Below are 18,592 nucleotides of genomic sequence, written 5' to 3' on the forward strand. Positions count from 1 at the left end.
AGAGATCCTCACGTTCTACAAGGAAGATTGTCGGATTGGAAGCCCAATTCGGCCGCGAGTAAGGGCAGAGCATGGGCCACCTCGAGGGAGTACAATTAGACCTCGACTACCCACCCAACCTCCGGTTGGAATCTCCCTTTTACTCCTTACGCAGAATCAATCAATACAGAGATATTGATACTTCGTCACCCCCAGGACCCTACGGTTCGAACCAACTTCCCTGTGAAAGGAATACCAACAAAGATAAACCTGGGCTACAGTGCCGAACGCTGTTAGTGTTATGACTGATGAAACGTGCCAGTACTTCGACATAAATTAAGACATGTCAGGACAAATGCTAGTCTGAACAAGAAGCACTCGAGTAATCTGCAGCGCCAGGTCGACTTCTGCTACAGATAATCATGGGATCTTCTAGGTCGGCGAGAACAAAATACGTCATCCTTTCACAAGGAAGATTCCTGGATGGATCGAACTTCTGGTCTGTGCCGCCGTTTGAAACCCCGCGGGGACGCACTAACTCCATGTGCAGTCGGTACCGATGCGGCATTACCTTTATCTCCCCGTGCCCACTCCGATTTATTAAACCCAGTCTCATCCACCGACACTCATACCTCGTTCACCAGAGACTCAAGAAACATACTCAAAATGACAGAAAAGTCGTCGAATAATCCAGAATATCTCGCCCAACCCCCGGCACCGTGCTGTTGGGCAGGCACCCTCCACGAAGGCAACCCCCGCGGTGATGTGGAAGACATCCTCGAAGTGCCCACTTACGTCGTTCGCCCGGCAGACGTGAAGCGCTCCCTGCCGCCTAACGGACATGTCATCCTCTACTTCCCGGACGTGTGGGGCCTCTCCGTCAACGCCAAGTGCATCATGGACGGCTTCGCCTCCTCGGGGTACACGGCGCTTGGCATGGATTTCTTCCGTGGCGACCCCATCTCCAAGTATCGCAACGCCAAAACCGATCCGCTGCCGGAGGGGTTCGACATGGCGGCCTGGCGCTCCAAGCACTGGAACTTTGCCACGGAAAATGTTCCTAAGTGGACAGCCGCTGTCAAGGAGAGGTTCGGTGCCGAGTTGAAGGCTGAGACGGGCAAGGAGACGAAGTTTGCCTGCGTTGGATATTGTTTCGGTGCGCCTTTTGTGTGCAATTTGCTCGCCGGGGCTGGTGGCGACGGGGAGCCTGTGGTTTCCGCCGGTGCATTTGCGCACCCGACGGCGTTGAAGGAGGAACATTTCACCAGCATCAAGAGTAAGTTTGGTCAGAAGAAGAATGAGTCGTTCTTCGGTCGTTGCTCAATCGCGTCTTTCAGGCAGCCAATCTGGTGTGCGTGACTACGACTGGGCTATGGCGGGACACTTCTTCTAGCTTTTGAGAACTGAGAAGGTTGACCCGATGTACAATAGAGCCTCTGTTGCTCTCATGCGCTGAGAACGACCAAGCTTTCCCCACCGAGGCAAGAAGAAAAGCAATCGACTTCCTTCAAAGAGAGAAGAAAATTTATCACCTTCAGGTCTTCCAGGGCGTGTCACACGGCTTCGCCGTGAAAGGAGACCCGTCAGACCCTTACCAGCGTGAGTCTTTACTGTCCAGATGTGTTTTACTTTAATTCGGATCATCTCAGCTAACTGAATTTTTTTTAGGTTGGTGCAAGGAACAGAGTCTTCGTGCCATGGTTGACTGGTTCGATATGTGGCTGGTTCAGAGCGATTGATAAGTTGATTAAATGGGAAAATGGCGAGCTCGTCGATAGTTGCGAAGGTGTCAGGGCAGGCTAATATTAACTAACCCCCACCAATGGAAACGTCAATAAGGCTAGCTTTCTCTGCATATTCGAGTCGTATCATTAAAGTTTAAACTCGATTCAAGCTTGATATCGCAGGTGGAAAGAATAGACAGACTTGCGTTAATTGGGACATGGATCAGTCACAATACTTGGCGCTGAAGTGAGCTGCTGACATTGGTCTAGTGAGCTACATTCTCGTTTTCGCGATTCGGAAATGTTGCCCGTGAGCTCTTTTGTTTTCGACTTTACAATTCGCTGACAGCGATACACGGAATTACGACCCACGGATACCGCGGACGAAACCTCGATGTATCCGTACAGGATTAAGAGCTCGAGACTCATGCGACCGCATGGCCAAGAGCTAGGGCTGGTCATTGTTGGGGCTCGGCAGTGGCCGATTAAGCAGGAATCTTTAAGCTTGGCGGGGAGAGCCGTTAGGAAGAACGGGGAAGGTCGCCATGGCCAGGGTTCCATCGCGACCCATGGCTAATTTCGGGGCTTTGGCTTGGCTGTCCGGATAAGGCGATGCTTCAAGCATCAATACGAGGTTAACAGAGCAGCTATACGATCTTAACAGTCCTTGACAAGCTTGCGATAACTTGCGATAACTTCACTCAAGAGTCGAGCATGAAGATACAGGCTAAAGAGCAAGATAAGATCACTGTCGACAGTTTCCTTGACAGTAAACTAGTCTAAAATTAGACCCAATTGGTAGCTTCGACGAAATACCGGCTTTTAACTATTGGCAGGAGCCGGCCGGGGTCGGATCTACCCGCGGCAACGGTGCCGTCGAGCTTCCTGAATAGGTTATCGGCCCCGTGTCACGCAATGAGAATCATGGCAGTCGTTCAACAACTCCGGACGACTCGGCCGACTCATGAACAGGAGATTCCGCAATCGCAACGGCAAGATGGCTGCATTTAAAGGGCAATTGGGATCCAACAATTCTTCTCCTTTTTTGTGAAGGTCATCATCATCGACTCCTCAGCGTCAATTCGTGTGATCGACCAAGACGAAGTCATCATCCCTCCTCGCCATCCTCGGCGCCGTTGTGCCCGCCCTCGCGGCGCCCAAGGGCATCGATCGCCGTGCCGACACGGACCTCATGTCCGGCAAGTACATTATCCAACTCAAGCCCGGCACCACTCTCGAAGCCGTCACCGCACATCACAAGGCGGTTCGCAGCCTTCGCCGCCGTGATGGGTCCGCAGGCACTGTGGAGAAGACGTTCCAGATTGGCAACTTCAACGCCTACAGCGGCAGCTTCGACGACGCGACCCTCGAGGGAATTGCGGCTCTCGACGAGGTCCTTTCCGTCGAGATCGACCAGGCCATCTTTGTCGACCCCACCGAGCAGGAGTCGACGCTCTCGAAGCGCGATCTGACTACCCAGGCGAGCAGCATCTGAAGCTTGGGTGATCTGTCCCACAAGGCTGCTGGCTCTACTGAGTATGTCTACGATAGCACTGCCGGCGAGGGCACGACTGCCTACGTCTTTGACACAGGCATCCGGACTTCGCACTCTGAGTTCGAGGGCCGCGCCAGCTTCGGTATCAACGGTGTGACCGGATCGACCGTCTCCCCCGGCTCTAACTCCGACACCGACGGCCACGGCACTCACGTTGCTGCGACTATCGTCGGCAAGACCTACGGCGTCGCCAAGAAGGCCAAGGTCATTGACATCAAGGTGTTTGACGGGTCTACGGTAATTACAACATGACCCCCCGTTTGCCTTGCTTCGTGCTGACATTTTCCCAGGGCTCCACCTCGGCTATCCTCACCGGCCTTACATGGGCAGTCAACAACATCGTAAGTAAGGGCGCGCAGGGCAAGTCCGTTCTCAACATGTCCTTGAGCGCCAGGAACGTCTCGGCCCTCGACGATGCCGTCCTCGCTGCCTACAACCAGGGCATCCTCACCGTCGTCGCGGCAGGCAACGACAACCAGCCGGCTACCGATACCTCCCCCGGCAGACTACCCGAGTCTTTCACCGTCGGTATGACGCGCCCCGACCGCGGCCGCGTCAACATTATTGAGGGAATTTACGGCAGATCCTACGGCCCCGAGCTGGACGTCTTCGCGCCCGGTCAGGATATCATCTCAGCTAGCTACAGCTCTGACACGGGCACGGCGACGAAGACTGGCACCAATATGGCGGCGCCGCTTGTCGCTGGTCTGGTGTGCTACTTTAGAGGCGTGGAGGGCGGCTTCGGAACGCCCAAGGAGGTGACTGATAGGATCTTGGAGCTTGCTATTCCGGATGTTGTTGGTGACCCGAAGGGATCGCCGAACTTGTTGGTCAACAACGGCAGTGGGCAGTAAGCAGGGATGCAAAATAGCTTTCAAAGTGTAATGTCTAAGTTTGCGTTAATCGAGATGCTTCGTGTAAATTATTGAAGTCCTGGTAGCTTCTCATGTTGAAGGTCGTTGATGGAGCCTTTGCACGAACTCAAGGAGTGACGACGATATATTGACAAAGTCCAATCACCTCAGTCCGTGTATGCTCTACTCTTGCTTTGCTTTAGGTCTCCATTATAAACATAAGTAGGCTTGCTGTCACTCGCCCACCACGTCGAGTACGAGCTTTGATTTACCTGTACGTTCATATATCTTCATTGACTATTAGTAATGATGAGACTTCCTTCTACCCCCAAATTTGATGTAGATGACGCATACGAAACTAATGTTTATGATGTTTAGGGCGATATCATGTGTGACCGATCGAAAGGGGGGCACCTTTAAAATATTGATAGTTATCGGAATTATTTGAAAACACAAATTGAGATTTCTCGTTTCAAGCGCGTATCGCCAACATCTTTGAATCAATAGGTGTCTAACTTGGACAGTTTCTCATTGTGATTCAGCCAGATATCTAAATAATGGGCACCACCTGGTCCCATACCGCTGAGTGGAGCATTTTTTCGTTGTCGGGAGCTGTTCGGTATAAAACGGCTAGCATCAGAAACCGGTATATAATCACATCGTCGGTGTCGTTGTGCGTACGCTCAAGCTCCTTGAGTCGTTCCCATTCTGGGCAGCTGTCCTCCGGGGAGGAGTTGTTAGCTACTACAGTAGCCAATCTTTCTAACAGGCAATATATATTTACATAACTTCCACAGACCAACTCTTCCGCGCTGAAGTACTGTAGAAGACCTGAGAAATGCTTATTTATCTTATCCTGAACTTGTTTGACAAATTCCTGATGCTCTTGCGGCACATCAGTTCCTCGCCTGACGATGTCATTCTCTTTCGAGAATTCTCTTATTCCTTCTGTGTGCTGAGAGGAGCTGTCGGATTGGAAGTCCAATTCGACCGCGGATATGGGCAAGAGCATGGGCCACCTCGAGGTGGTACAATTAGACCGCGACTACCCAACCAACCTACGGTTGGAATCTCCCTTTTACACATTACGCAGAATCAATCAATACAGAGATATTGATACTTCGTCACCACCAGGACCCTACGGTTCGAACCAACTTCCCTGTGATAGGGATACCAACAGAGCTTTTATCGAGACCGAAGCCCTCGAGCAGAGTGCGAAGAGAATGCAACGCATTGGAATGCCGGGAGTTAAGAGAGTATTGATCTGTGTCCGGTAGTGAAGGGTGCTCCAGGTGACTTGGAGGATCTGGAGCTCTGGAAGTATGCGGGGCGTGATCTCCACTTGCCACCTTGTGCGCCTTCAGAAGGATGACAGTGGTTTTGCAGAGCAGAAGTTGGCGAGATCTGATATGTTCGCGCCCCTTATTATCGAGCCAGCCCTGAACTTCCACCAGCTGCAGATGAACTCTGCGTCGTATTTCTGCTTGATTGCCAGCTGAAGAGGTAGCAAACCATTTCAGAAAACCGGAAGGATCACGAAGGAAATTGATACAAACATGAAGCACCATATCGTTACTCTGAACAGCTTCCAAATTTGTTTTCAGTCCTTTCGTTCTGATCAGGGGCGTGTCGTCGAAAGCATTCTTGGCAGCTTCCTCGCCATCGATCTTTTCGTCTTGCTTTTTCGAAGCATGAGATTGTTTTCTCGCGGTATCGATCTTTCTCGCATGAGTCCAGTCTTTTGCGCGATCACCGAATGTTATAGTCCGTCTTCGATCATTGGCCCTTATGATGTAGCTGAGCTGTAATGAAAGACATTGTTGATCATTTTCACACTTGGCGAAGCTATCCTTCCTCAGCGGTGGGCTAGTATACCAGATTTTACAAAACCCAGACCATTGTGGTTGTTTGTGACCAATCGGCCACTCAGGGGTTGTAGAATTGCTAAAGGCTCCCAGACACAGTGCTGACCAGTATCTTCCATTGAGTCCCACTGGTATGAGAGGCAACTGTGATTTTAGAATTGAAGCCGGGAAGAGTGAGGGAGCATCCATCGGTGTAGCCGCGAGAAAGAAGATAATGATCGGGCAGTAAGCGTCCACGTCACGAAGACCATTGAGATGTGGAAGAGATTGATCCCCATAAAGTTTGCTGTTTCCCAGTCGTTGAATCAGTTGAAAGCGGTGTGATTCTTTGTACAGGTTTAGAGGAGTTTGTGGCATCTTCCAGAAAGAGAGTATCATGCCCTCTTCAGCCCCGATCTCGCCGCGACAGTGTTTCATGGCCATGCTCAGTTTTTCTTGCAGCGGGGAACCTTCCGATTTGATGCGTCTAGGGCCGTCCTTTCTATCAGTGTGATCGGCCTCTTCATCGTCTCCCTGGATATACTGCGAGTATGCACCGATGATACCGAGGGTAGGGTGCTGTCGGAAGTCGAATTGATATTGTCGTCCAAAAATTACTGGGTAAAGTGATTTGTCGTCGGTCATCTTGATTTGAGCACCTGTTGCTGCAGCGGCTGCAATGATTGCTCCAACTTGTCCATACGCAGGAGCAGCAATTAGGTCATCCGGTAGATAGTCCCCGGTGACTGGCTGTAGGTGGCGTTTGCATCTTGAGTCACCAAGATATTCGAGGCCAACCTTCTCAAAGAACCTAACCCATGTGGCAACAGGGTCAGCCTGGTACTTTGGCCGCGATTTGTTAACCCATTGCTTCCAGGTAGAAAGCTTTTGAACCCAGAGAGTAGGGAGCCAGGAAAAGACCCTTTTCAGAGCTATACTAAGGTGTCTTGAAATTCGAATGGTAGTGGCGGTAAGCCACACCAAGTGACGATGCCTTCGTGCCGTCTCCTTCTTATCGGTGTCCTTCAAATCAGTCCGTTTACTCCAACTGTCTTCCCTTAGAATGGAGACCCATGCCTTGGATTCGAAGGACATGTCTTGCCAATTCCAGTGCCACTCGGTCGCTTGATGCCATTTTTCCAATGGCGCGTTTGTTGGTCTTCCTCCGTCCTTTGCCAGCTACCAAAATGCCCTGGAAAACTGTGGTAACGGCAAAAATAGTCGCGAGGATTCCGACTGGAAGCGTGAAAAAGAAGGTAATAGGGTCCCAGTTGGTTTCATTGTCCTCAGCTTTCTTTTGCTCGCTGAGAAGACGCATCAAAGATCGAAGAAGGCAGTCAGTCGAGTTACTGTCCTCGGGACAGTTCGAGCCGTCGACAGCCATGATGGAAGTTTGGATCACAGAGCGCAACGACACAGCGCTGAGCGAGGTTGAACGTAGGTAGGTCGGGAGCTTTTCCTGGGAAGGGTTCCTGGATGAATTCAGTTTTAAGCGTTGTCAAATACACAAAGCGACCGCCGCTGCGGCCTGTTGATAGCAGGCGTTTAGCGACCAGAAAGCCTAAGCAGTGTTGCTAATTCCCACCGTATTCATCCCTTCTCCTCGCCTTTTGAGGGGCATCGCGTAGATCATTGTGCATCTTCATGCATGTGCCGTGCGACAACGCCCAACAAGATGCGGACATGCTTTCAATGCGGGTTCCCTACGATTTGGTAGGCGGCAAGTGAGTTCACAATTTCTTAAGTTCCCACCAACTTGCATGTAACCGCCTTACTTGCAGCGCCAGCCCCCATGACAGTCGGCTGCTCTCTAATAGGGTTCGCCGAGAGTACCATCATCGGTGAAACCAATTGTCTAATCATGTAGGCCCAGGCGTACATGTCTCTCATCAAAGAGCGCGAGCTTGAGAAGTTGCGAATAAGTATTTGTGGTAAATAAGGCGTAATTGCTGGCCGGCAATTACGGATTCGTTTTTGTACGACAGTATTATTTGGCGGCGACGGTTTCTGAAGATTCTTGGAACGGCTGGTGAGGATGTGCTTATCAGCATATAGTAGAAGTCACTATTGGCCAAACAGGGGACGAGCTACTAATTTTGTTATGCCATCGGAAAATAAGCATAGACTGGAGAAGTATGCTGCCATAACCTCTCACTTACTCTCAGCGCTCGTCTCCACGCCTTCTCCCCGTTTCCAAACTTCGCGCTGACACCCATACCGTAAGGTATTTGATATAAGCAACCAGCGTGAAGAATTCTGCTCTCATGAATTGGTAACAGCTGAATGAAGTCCGGCTGGAATTTGGACATCTTCGAATCGTGATATAGGTCTATCTCGGGGTATCAAGGTTTCAAAGATGACTCCAGAAATCTCGAAAGAAAGCGAAAACCAGCACCTGAACATGGCGTAGAAAATCTGCCCGGGGAGAGAATGCGATCTTGGCCTCGTATATCGATCAAAGCTCTATAGGAGACCATGTCTTGGCCAACATCCGCAGCCGCGAAATGGAAGGTTCACTTTACGTCTGAATAGGATGAACGTGGTACGCCAGCAGCGGTAGTCTCAATCGTGCCACGGTGCCCATAGTGCCAAGCGTACCGAGACGTTGCGCGCAAGTCGGGATTACCACCGACGGTTCAATCTGTAACACTCCCGGCCGGCAGAAGGCACTTATCCCATTCGCTGAGAGCGCGGGCGCGCCAAGGTCGAGTCAGTTTGCTAAGCAGAGGCCCAGCGTCTTGGGGTACCGCTCCGCCTTGCTGATGCGGGCTCAGATCGCGGCATGTAGTTTATCTTATTAACGCACATAAGTTGGGGCCACTGTTGATGACGACTTTGGCTGACGTTTTACGGATGTTACCAAACACAAGACGATACCCACACGTACCCATCGAGTCCATGCTCCGGATCTCGCCCGTTCTATATAGAGGAAGCCTGCTGCTGACTTCTGGTCAATTGATAATCATGATGCTCCCGAGAGCTTGCCCGGTGTCAACTTGCAGAAACTCCTCAAAAGCCATCGAGAACATGTCACTTCGAACTTTCTTTCGTGGTTCGATGCACATCGTCCGATTCTTCCAGATGGCAACACTCGCATTTACCACGTATACGATATGTTACGCGGTATGGCTCCGTAGACAGGAGTACCGTAATGCTAGAGAGTATCATGACATGTCAAATGAGATGTTTCTTGAAATGAATGAGGTGGCTATGGTCATAGCAGTCAGTAACTCCCCGGTGCAAGATACTACAAGCAAGGGATGATCCTAACATCGGCTTTGGCAGTGCGTTGCCCTTGGTATCGAGATATTCATTAACTCGGACTTCAACGAACCATCGGATCCGCGTTTGTCGACAATGAGTCTTGCTATCTTCTCAATGGGTCTCAGCTTTTACGCCACAGTGCCAGCGGCTAAAGAAGACTTGAGACAGAATGGTGCATTGATGGACCTCAGTCACGATATCGACTTTTCGACACTCGAAATGGCACTGTGGCGAACATCAATGACATATGGAGTGGTTACTTGGTACGTGCCTCTATCTCGAGCGTAGCTTGGAGTAAACATCCCTGACTCTTGCGGTTCAGGGCGTCGAGTGTAGCATTCGTACTGTCCACTATCGTGGACCAGGCAGAAAGAGTCATTCTACAGAAGTCAGGCATCAGTAGTGTAGTGCTGCATGCTGCGGATCAGAAAGTTCCCTCGCATGGTCTCAAGCTGGAGATTCGATCTCCTGTGTGAGCGGAACATGATTCACTTGGTAGTTAGGACACATCGCTTCTATTTTTCTTGATTTGAAGGCTTCTCTCGAGTGCCATCCGCGTCAGCATATGCACTCAGTTAGATTACAGATACCCATACCTGCTAGCGCATAAATCCTGAATTTGCTTTCGGTCATACCATCGCCAGGGCAACTTGATGATCTTTCTCTGAGACGCTCCAACTTTTTTCTCATATTCCAATCAGTTCCTATGCCTGTTCAACTGCAAATTGGCTTTGAACCCCTGCCTCAACCGTATCGTGTTCGCGCAAGAAACATGTGATAGATCCTTGCTCATCCGAAGCGACAGTCAACGTGATTGCCTGGGAGGGCTTTTGAACCTAAAATTGCGTCAACAACAGTAAGGGAGCGTCACAGATATGCTGCTTGACTCGAACCTTCCTGCCCAGGCAGAAGAATTTTAGATGCCGTCTCGACCCTCATTGACATTTCTCAATGACTCTAGTGTGCTTTTTGTCGTGATCTTGATCGCAAACTAGCTCATACTCAATTGGGGGAGTTTTATGTCGGATTACCACTGGTTGGTCAATTTCTTTGATCAGCCCTTCTTAGCACATAGAGTGATCACTGTGATCATCTACTCTCAGACACGTAGTTCGAACCAAGGACGAAATATGTAAAATGACAATTATACTGATAAACTACCTAGATCTCAAACCGAACTTTTGGCTTGTGGCCGCCCCCGACGCCTGCAAGTCTAGATGGAATTCAGAATCATCAAGTTGCGGCTAAAATAACCTGCGAGAAGAGCCACAGTTCCGTCATGAGGTTCAAAAAGATCCCCAATAGTGCTAGTCATAATCGCCCTCAGGCTTCCAGAGCGGCGCCGGGGTATAGACCGGAATAGGAACGTCGGCTACCAGATGTTAGTAAGAATTCACCTGCGGTAAGAATCAATTTTGACTCACTTCCATATCCGGTATTTGGCACGGCCCAAGTTGGTGACGGAGGAGCCGTCCAACCTGTTGGCGATGCCGTGATGGTATGGGTACTGGTGTAGGGCGCAGGTGACGCCTTAGCTCCAAGCGATTTGATGCCGTTACCCCTCCCATAAGAGTTATCTCCGGTGCCAAAATTGTTACCAATTTTATTGACAACGCTGTTGCCAGACTCTGTCCAAAGACTAAAGTTCTCCACCGTAACATTGGTAGCATACGTCACGTCATTAGCGGTAAGATACAAGGGTGGCCGTTTGGCACCATCGGCTACCGATTAGTAGTAGTAGTAGTAGTAGTATTTAACATCATCAGGGACAGGAGCCTAGCTATCTAACTAACTAAGCCCGATTAACTAGAGCGCTCTTTGGGCATATAATGTACCGTGCCGCTATCTAAACAGCATACTGTTACGGCCAGCTAGTCGTAGTGAGGTTTGTTTGCAGAAGTTGAGGCTGCGGAACTGGTAACAGTATTCGTAGTCGGGGATAGCTTCAGGGAAGCTATGTCTGTAAGTCGTAAGGTAAGGGAAGGCTTCGGTGATCACTCGTAGTCTTATCAAAGAGGTTCTCAGGGAAGATAGCTGAAAGCGATCATAAGATCTGATACGAATTTAATTGCTGAAGAAGCTATGGGAAGTCTGTCCTAGAGTCCGGCTCAAGTCCATCCTATATACAAGTCCTGATTCTGAACATGTCCTTTGTGCTGGACAGTGTCCTTGTTTGGATATGTTGGATAGCTCATATCCTGGTTATCCAAGGATCGCTTGGATAACTCATATCCAACATACCCTTATCTCTTATCATCACGTGACTTTACCATAGTTCTTCCGTTCCGTGAGAGGGTGCCTAGTGTTCCTTGTCCTCTGCATACATGGTGCGCTGTAGCCGCCGCGAGCCTGCGGGGCAGGCCTTGTTCTTGGTCATGCATGTTGGGTCGTAACACTTAAATAGCCCTATATTATTTATAAATAATAGGCTATAATAAAAAGGCCGGCCCTCGCGGGCGTAATCGTTTACGAATATATTTTTCTATTTTCTAATATTATCTTAAGTAGATCGGGAAAATTAAAGGAGGGAAAGGGAGGGTAAAGATAGGTGTTACGAGCTGGACAAGGCAACCAACTGTGGCACAAAGCAAAAGCTTCGATAATGATGACTCCGGCATCATTGTCCCTTGTTCTGCATTATATAGCTACGCGCCCACAGTGACAGGTTGCGGCGGGCGTAACAATAGGGTTATAGCCTAAGAGGTATCAGTAAGTATATAATAAAATATAAGGTATAGTATCTCGGACTCGCTATCCCTTTATAGGGAGTATATACAGACTTCTCGAAGACTGGGTCTTGGCGTCCGATATCCCTTTTATCCTGCTTGGGTAAAGGCCTAGAGCGGCTAATAGCAAAAAGGATGGCCTACCTGTTACGCCCGCCGCAACTTGTCACTGTGGGCGCGTAGCTATATAATGCAGAACAAGGGACAATGATGCCGGAGTCATCATTATCGAAGCTTTTGCTTTGTGCCACAGTTGGTTGCCTTGTCCTGCTCGTAACACTACCTTACTATCCTAGAAGGGGTTGCTAGCCCACAGCAGGTTGGAGCACTACCAGGGAGGGCTGCAGTCGACCTAACAGCCTGTCTGACCCACGAGATCGAGAGGGCTCTAGACTTAGGGCTCACTGCAACTCTTGTAACAATGGACGTTAAAGGGGCTTTTGACTCTGTCCTAAGAAACCGACTTAATATCAGGCTACGACAGCAGGGCTGGCCTAAGCATCTGATTAGGCTGATCTTCACCTTTACCTCTAGCCGAGCAGCCCGGGTCAGGCTAGAGGATACAACTACAGAGGATTTCTGTCACGAGTTATGGCACGCAGCAATGGGCATATGAAGTGGGTTAAAGTGGCTTGAAGTAACCCATCTAGAATGAGCACATGAGAGCAGTCTATATACTAAGAGAGTGTGATATCCACGTGAGAAAGCACGTGGCAAGATGCTTGACAAGTGCTGATACCATTCCTGTTTCGTGACAATTTCCCTCTATCCTGTGGGCTACCACAAGGCTCCCCACTATCTCCTATTCTCTTTCTATTATATATAGCTGATATCCTAGCCGACGATCAGAAGCTACGGTTCGGCTATGCGGATGATGTAGGTTTAGTAGCTACTAGCCCATCGCTAAAAGAAAATGCTATAGCTCTAGGCCAAGAGATCACTCATATACTTAACTGGGGCACTGATAACAAGGTTGCTTTTGACCCAGCTAAGTGTGAGGCAGTCCACTTCAGCAGGAAACATAAACAGACCAAAGACACACCAGATATACAAGCGAGGGGCCTAACTATCAAGGCCTCAGCTAGGCCTGTACGATGGCTAGGAGTCTGGTTTGACAAGAGACTCACCTTCCGTCACCATGTCGAAACTAAGGTGGCGGCAGCAAAGAAGGTAGCCCAGTTCCTTCGGCACCTAACAAATACTAAAGGGGGGCTCCCAGCAGCCGCAGTACGAAAAGCGGTTATTGCCTGTGTCCTTCCAACAGCCCTATATGGAGTTGAGACCTGGTATGCGGGCCTAACCAAACCAGCCCTAAACAGCGGCACCAATACTAGCAGTAGTACTGCTTTATAGATAGCTACAGTTGGTACAGGACAGAAGGGCCTGGCCCGTAGAGTTAGCAAAGTTATTACAGCAGCAGCAAGGGCTATCCTGCCTGTCTGGAGAACCACACCGACCAGCACCCTCATCCGAGACGCTGGCCTTCCTACAGCAGAGGTAGCCCTCGAAGCAGCGCGACTACGCTTCGCTATACGCCTGCAGAAGGTTGACCAACAGCATCCCTTGGTCCCAAGGCTGCTACAGCCAGGGCGGCAACAGACCAGGCTCCAAAGAACAGCTGGCCTGTTACCTAAGTGTCCAAGGCCAGCACTCCTACAGCTGCAATACCTCCCAGGGTCTTATGACCTTATAGTTACACAGACGAAGGATGTAGCAGCTAGGATCTTCCAGGCCTGGCTCAAGACTGTGCCAGGTCAGCATACAGTCGTATACTCAGACGGCTCCAAAGCTCCTGACGGAGCTACAGGGTACGGCTTTGTTATCTACCGCAACAATAAACGTATAGCCCAGGGCTGCGGCCGTCTCGGCTTAGCAGAAGTGTTTGATGGTGAGGCGGAGGGGGCGAGGGCTGGGCTCCGACGGGCCCTTCAGACCTCCCCCCAAGGCCAGCCTATACACATCTGCATCGACAATACCAGCGTTATTTAGGGGATTCGCGGTAAGGTCCCAGACTCCTCACAAGCGGCCTTCCTTGAGATCCAGGAGGTAGCTAGGATACACGATATACAAACCCATTGGTCTCCTGGGCACCAAGGTATTGAAGGAAACGAAGAAGCAGACAGCCTAGCTAAGGAGGGAACAACTCTACCAGTCCTTAGGGGCCAACTAGCTACTCTATCAGGTATCAAGTAGCTTGCTAAAGAGCGGCCAAGACGCCAATATAGACGATGGTGGAAACAAGAGGCAACTCCCCGCTATACCCAACTAGGGCTCAAGGCCACCCTTGCTTGCCCTCCTGGACTTGGCCTCCCTAGGGCTGCCCTTCATCACCTCCTCGCGGCACGGTCAGGCCACGGGGACTTTAAACAATATCACCAACGCTTTAACCACACAGAAGCACTACTCACCTGCTCCTGTGGATGGGTTAAGGAGGCAGACCATCTAGTTTACTGCCGAAAAACCCTACTGAGGAGGCAACAGTGGCCCACCCTCTACCCCTACAGCCGCCAGGAGCCCGTAGGACCTATAGGGTCCCTCGATCGCTACTTCAAGGGGCTAATCACTGACTCTGAAGGCTTCCAGGCCTTCCTCTGCGTGACAGACTTCTTCCAGAAGATCTGCCCGCGGTACTAGGAGATAGGTCTTGACCTAGGCCCGACTAACGAATTTCCCCTCCTAGAGGGACAGACGGTAATAACGGAGCTAGGGAACCAGCGGGAACTAGGGACGGATAGAACAGACAGTAGCCCACGGGCAAGATTTGGAGGACGTTAGGAAGAGGCGTGTACTATAGAGTATATAGCTCGAGCCTACGGCCCTCCACGCCATATACCCCTCGGGAGGTCGGCCGCAAGGGCGGCAGCGCCTTTGCCGCCACGGCGTTAAATACAACAACAACAACAACTAGGGATTAGTAAGTCTTTACGGATATCTAGGCCAAACACTTATCGGGCAGCCCTCTTGGCAGTAGAATTCCCAGCTGGGCGGCGGCGGCTGCGGATAACTTCCTGCCCGTCCTGGAAGACAGTTGACAGGAAGAGTACAAGGGCATTATCCTTCCAAGTGAACTGGTTGACCTATTTACTAGTTAGTTAGGTAGGCTAGCTAGGCTGGGCTGGGATAAGTAGGGCTAGATAGGGCGGGCTAGTAGCTTACCTCCCCATCTAAAGTAGGGATATAGTATACTTCACCCCAGGGGATTTCTCCTCCTTTAGTCTCTTTCTTATTAACTAAGGTCTTGTCTATCCTACTATCCTTTCGGCAAGTACCATAAGCTCTAACCTGTTGATTCCGTAAGGTACGAAAGAGACATATAGAAGCAAAGAGGTTGTCAAGAAATACGTAGTAGGTTGCAGCTGGAAGTAGGGAAATAAGGGTAGTTACTACCTGCTGTGTTGGTATCAATAAAGCCAGCTTTCCAATAGCCAGCCCAGCCAGCTGGGCTGGCTGGGCCTGAGGGACTAGTGCAAATGGGCCCTTTCCATGTACATGCCACAGCCACCGTATATAGTAGCCAGACTGGGCAAGGATCTAGATCTTATAGCTAGTTAGGATAGGCTTCGTTAGAATCGTTGTTATCTTAAGAGATCGCCCTATAAATCGGACTATAGCCTCGTCGACTGTAAAGTCTGAACCAGGTATATAAAAGGAGCCCCCAGTCTCTTGGATATGGGCTGACCACTGGTTAACCTTCCGGTATACGTCTGGTATTTGATCTTGGGCCCGGCCCTGGCCCCGGCCCCAGCTAGGCTGGCTGGGCTGGAATTCCGCAGTGTTGAATATCCGTAGTCGCTAGAGTAGCAGTTGGAAACGGTCCCGGGATATAAACCGTATAAATAGGTGGATAGGATCCTCCGTTTGCTACTAGGTTAAATAATAGGTTGATAATCTAGACTCCCTATGAATCCCTATATATAATAGAATCCCTAGGAAGAGGTAGATCTCGTCTGCTCAAGTTTACCGCTATGAATTTGCTCTAGACGTTCTAGCCCTAGGGCCCTCCTTAGATAACGGCGCTATATTCGTCTACTAGGCCTACTACCCTACGAGGCTCTACGGAACGTATTAGATGAAGAAGTCCAGCGGGTTTGCCGGCAGCTGCCGTACCTCTCTGGCCCGGGTCGGCACGTTAAACGGCCGGAAGGAGCCCGGAAGACCATGCTCGGTAGTAGGAGGTTCGTGGGGCCGGACTGTTGCTGCGTCATAGCGCTCTGGCGTACAGTCTGGATTACAAGCCGTAATAAGGTCTTCGGGAAGGATCTCAACTACTATATAACTACGTACAGAAGTAATAGAAGCATTAGAAGCATCAGAATCACTAGAAGACATCGCAGCATTAATTGAAATGGTAGTAACGTGGTTGATAAGCGAGTGGATCAGACAAGCGAGTGGATCAGCCGACCGCGACCAACATATCTTCCACCCTTCATAGGCGTTACGCCACAACCAAGCATGTCATCACAAAGTAATGAAGGCCAGCTAACCTTAGCGGTTCAGGCTATCAAAACGACACCAAATCTTAGTATCCGAGCGGCATCCCGGATCTACTCAGTACCCTTCTCAACCTTACGCCATCGTCTAAGGGGAAAGTTATCACGACGCGACACTATGCCTAGATCGCGGAATTTGACTGCGCTTGAAGAAGAGAAGCTAGTTGAGTATATTCTCGACCTAGATTCCCGATCATTCCCTCCCCGCATTAGAGGTGTGGAAGAAATGGCTAATCGACTGCTCGCCGACCGCAACGCGCCCCCAGTTGGGAAGCGCTGGGCTTCGAACTTCGTCAAGCGACAACCACAGCTCCAGACGCGCTTTTTTCGCAAGTACGACTACAAGAGGGCCCAATGCGAAGATCCAAACGCCATAAACGCGTGGTTTCGCCTTGTGGCGAACACAATCGCGAAATATGGTATTGTGGACTCTGATATCTATAACTTTGATGAGACTGGGTTTATGATGGGCCAGATTGCCTCTGGCATGGTCGTCACGAGCGCCGAAAGGCGTTCAAACACGAAAATGATGCAGCCTGGTGACCGTGAATGGGTTACAGTCATTCAGGCCATTAGTTCGTCGGGCTACAGCGTCCCGCCGTATATCATCGTTGCAGGCCAATATCACCTCTCCACCTGGTACACGGAAACCAATCTCCCACGCGACTGGGTCATTGCAACGTCTGACAACGGATGGACAACAAACGAAAGAGGCCTAGACTGGCTCCAGCACTTTGATCGGCATACAAAACTGCGTGCAACTGGCAGTTATCGCCTCCTCGTCGTCGATGGGCATGAAAGTCACCACGCTGCCGACTTCGAGATATATTGCAAGGAAAACAATATCGTCACACTCTGTATGCCGGCCCATTCGTCTCATCTGCTTCAGCCCTTAGACGTTGGGTGCTTTGGGCCACTAAAGACGGCTTATGGTCGACAAATTGAGGATAAGATGCGCCGGGGTAATACGCATATTACAAAGGAAGACTTCTTCCCTGCGTTTCGCGAGGCTTTTGCCCAAGCTATTACGGAAAAGAACATTCAGGGAGGTTTCAGAGGGGCTGGGCTTGTCCCTTTGAGTGCCGAAAGTGTGCTTTCAAAGCTTGATATCAGGTTACACACTCCAACACCTCCAGGATCCCTCCCAACAACACCCCCTGCGTGGACTTCTCAGACGCCAAACAACCCAACAGAAGCATCTTCTCAGTCTGAACTCATCAAAAGGAGGATCTCCCGCCATCAGAATAGCTCACCAACTTCAATTATTGAAGCTGTTGAGCATCTATCAAAGGGGGCGCGTGGATTTATGCACCAGATTGCGTTATTAAGGTCTGAGAACAAAATCCTTCGTGAGGAAAACAACCTACTAAGCCGGCGCCGGAGGGCTAAGAAAACACGTCTCAGACAAGGAGGAAGTCTTACTATAGCTGAGGCTGAGGACCTTCAGTCGCAGAGAGAAGCAACAGCTCAGATCGAGGAGGAAACACGCCGGAGTAGTGGTCGCCGACCGAGGACCGAGACGGGCCAACGGCGATGTGGCGTCTGTGGGAACACTGGTCATAATGCACGAACATGTCAATTTGCTGAAGAAATGTCTGAAGAAGAGGATCTTAAATAGTTTCAATTGAATTACTTTTCTTAGTGCTGCGTATCGGTCGCAAATGTGCTGTGGTCGCGGTCGGCTGATCCACTCGCTTGTCTGATCCACTCGCTTATCAACCACGTTAGTTAATAGTAGCAATAATAACGTGAATGATAAGCGAGTGAGACAGACAAGTGAGTGAGACACAAAACTGCGCCGATGAGATAAACTGGCTTCCATATCAACATCAACAGCATCAATTCAATTCAAACTACTCATAATCCTCATCTTCAGACATCTCTTCAATAAACTGGCACGTTCGTGAATTGTGTCCCGGGTGACCACAAACGCCACACCGTCGCTGACCTGTCTCGGCCCTCAGTTTGCGACCACTAGTACGACGCATTTCCTCCTGAACCTGCGCAGTCACATCTTTCTGTGACTGTATATCTGCTGCGTCAGCTACAGTAAGACTTCCTCCATATTGTAGGCGTGTTTTCTTAGTTCTCCGTCGTCGACTGAGTTGGTTATTCTTCGTCTCTAAGAATCTGTACCTCAGATCTAAGTAAGGCTA

General features: G+C 50.1%; 2 protein-coding genes across 2 annotated transcripts; both read left to right on the plus strand.

Annotated features, from left to right (window-relative positions):
- The first annotated feature begins 221 nt into the window (after positions 1-221).
- Positions 222-1,908, plus strand: BDP81DRAFT_416910 (dienelactone hydrolase). Its single transcript, XM_060589578.1, has 5 exons — positions 222-271; positions 330-478; positions 530-1,255; positions 1,411-1,578; positions 1,648-1,908. Exons 2-5 carry the CDS (start codon positions 463-465, stop codon positions 1,716-1,718), a joined length of 981 nt encoding a protein of 326 aa, XP_060451000.1. The 5' UTR covers positions 222-271; positions 330-462; the 3' UTR covers positions 1,719-1,908.
- An 853-nt stretch (positions 1,909-2,761) lies between these two features.
- Positions 2,762-4,118, plus strand: BDP81DRAFT_478287 (alkaline serine protease Alp1). The gene is made up of 3 exons (XM_060594844.1): positions 2,762-3,149; positions 3,201-3,495; positions 3,549-4,118. Exons 1-3 carry the CDS (start codon positions 2,896-2,898, stop codon positions 4,110-4,112), a joined length of 1,113 nt encoding a protein of 370 aa, XP_060451001.1. The 5' UTR covers positions 2,762-2,895; the 3' UTR covers positions 4,113-4,118.
- The last annotated feature ends 14,474 nt before the right edge of the window (positions 4,119-18,592 follow it).

This window comes from Colletotrichum phormii (genome assembly GCF_030913505.1).
Source record: "Colletotrichum phormii strain CBS 102054 chromosome Unknown BDP81scaffold_2, whole genome shotgun sequence".
NCBI lineage: Eukaryota > Fungi > Ascomycota > Sordariomycetes > Glomerellales > Glomerellaceae > Colletotrichum > Colletotrichum phormii.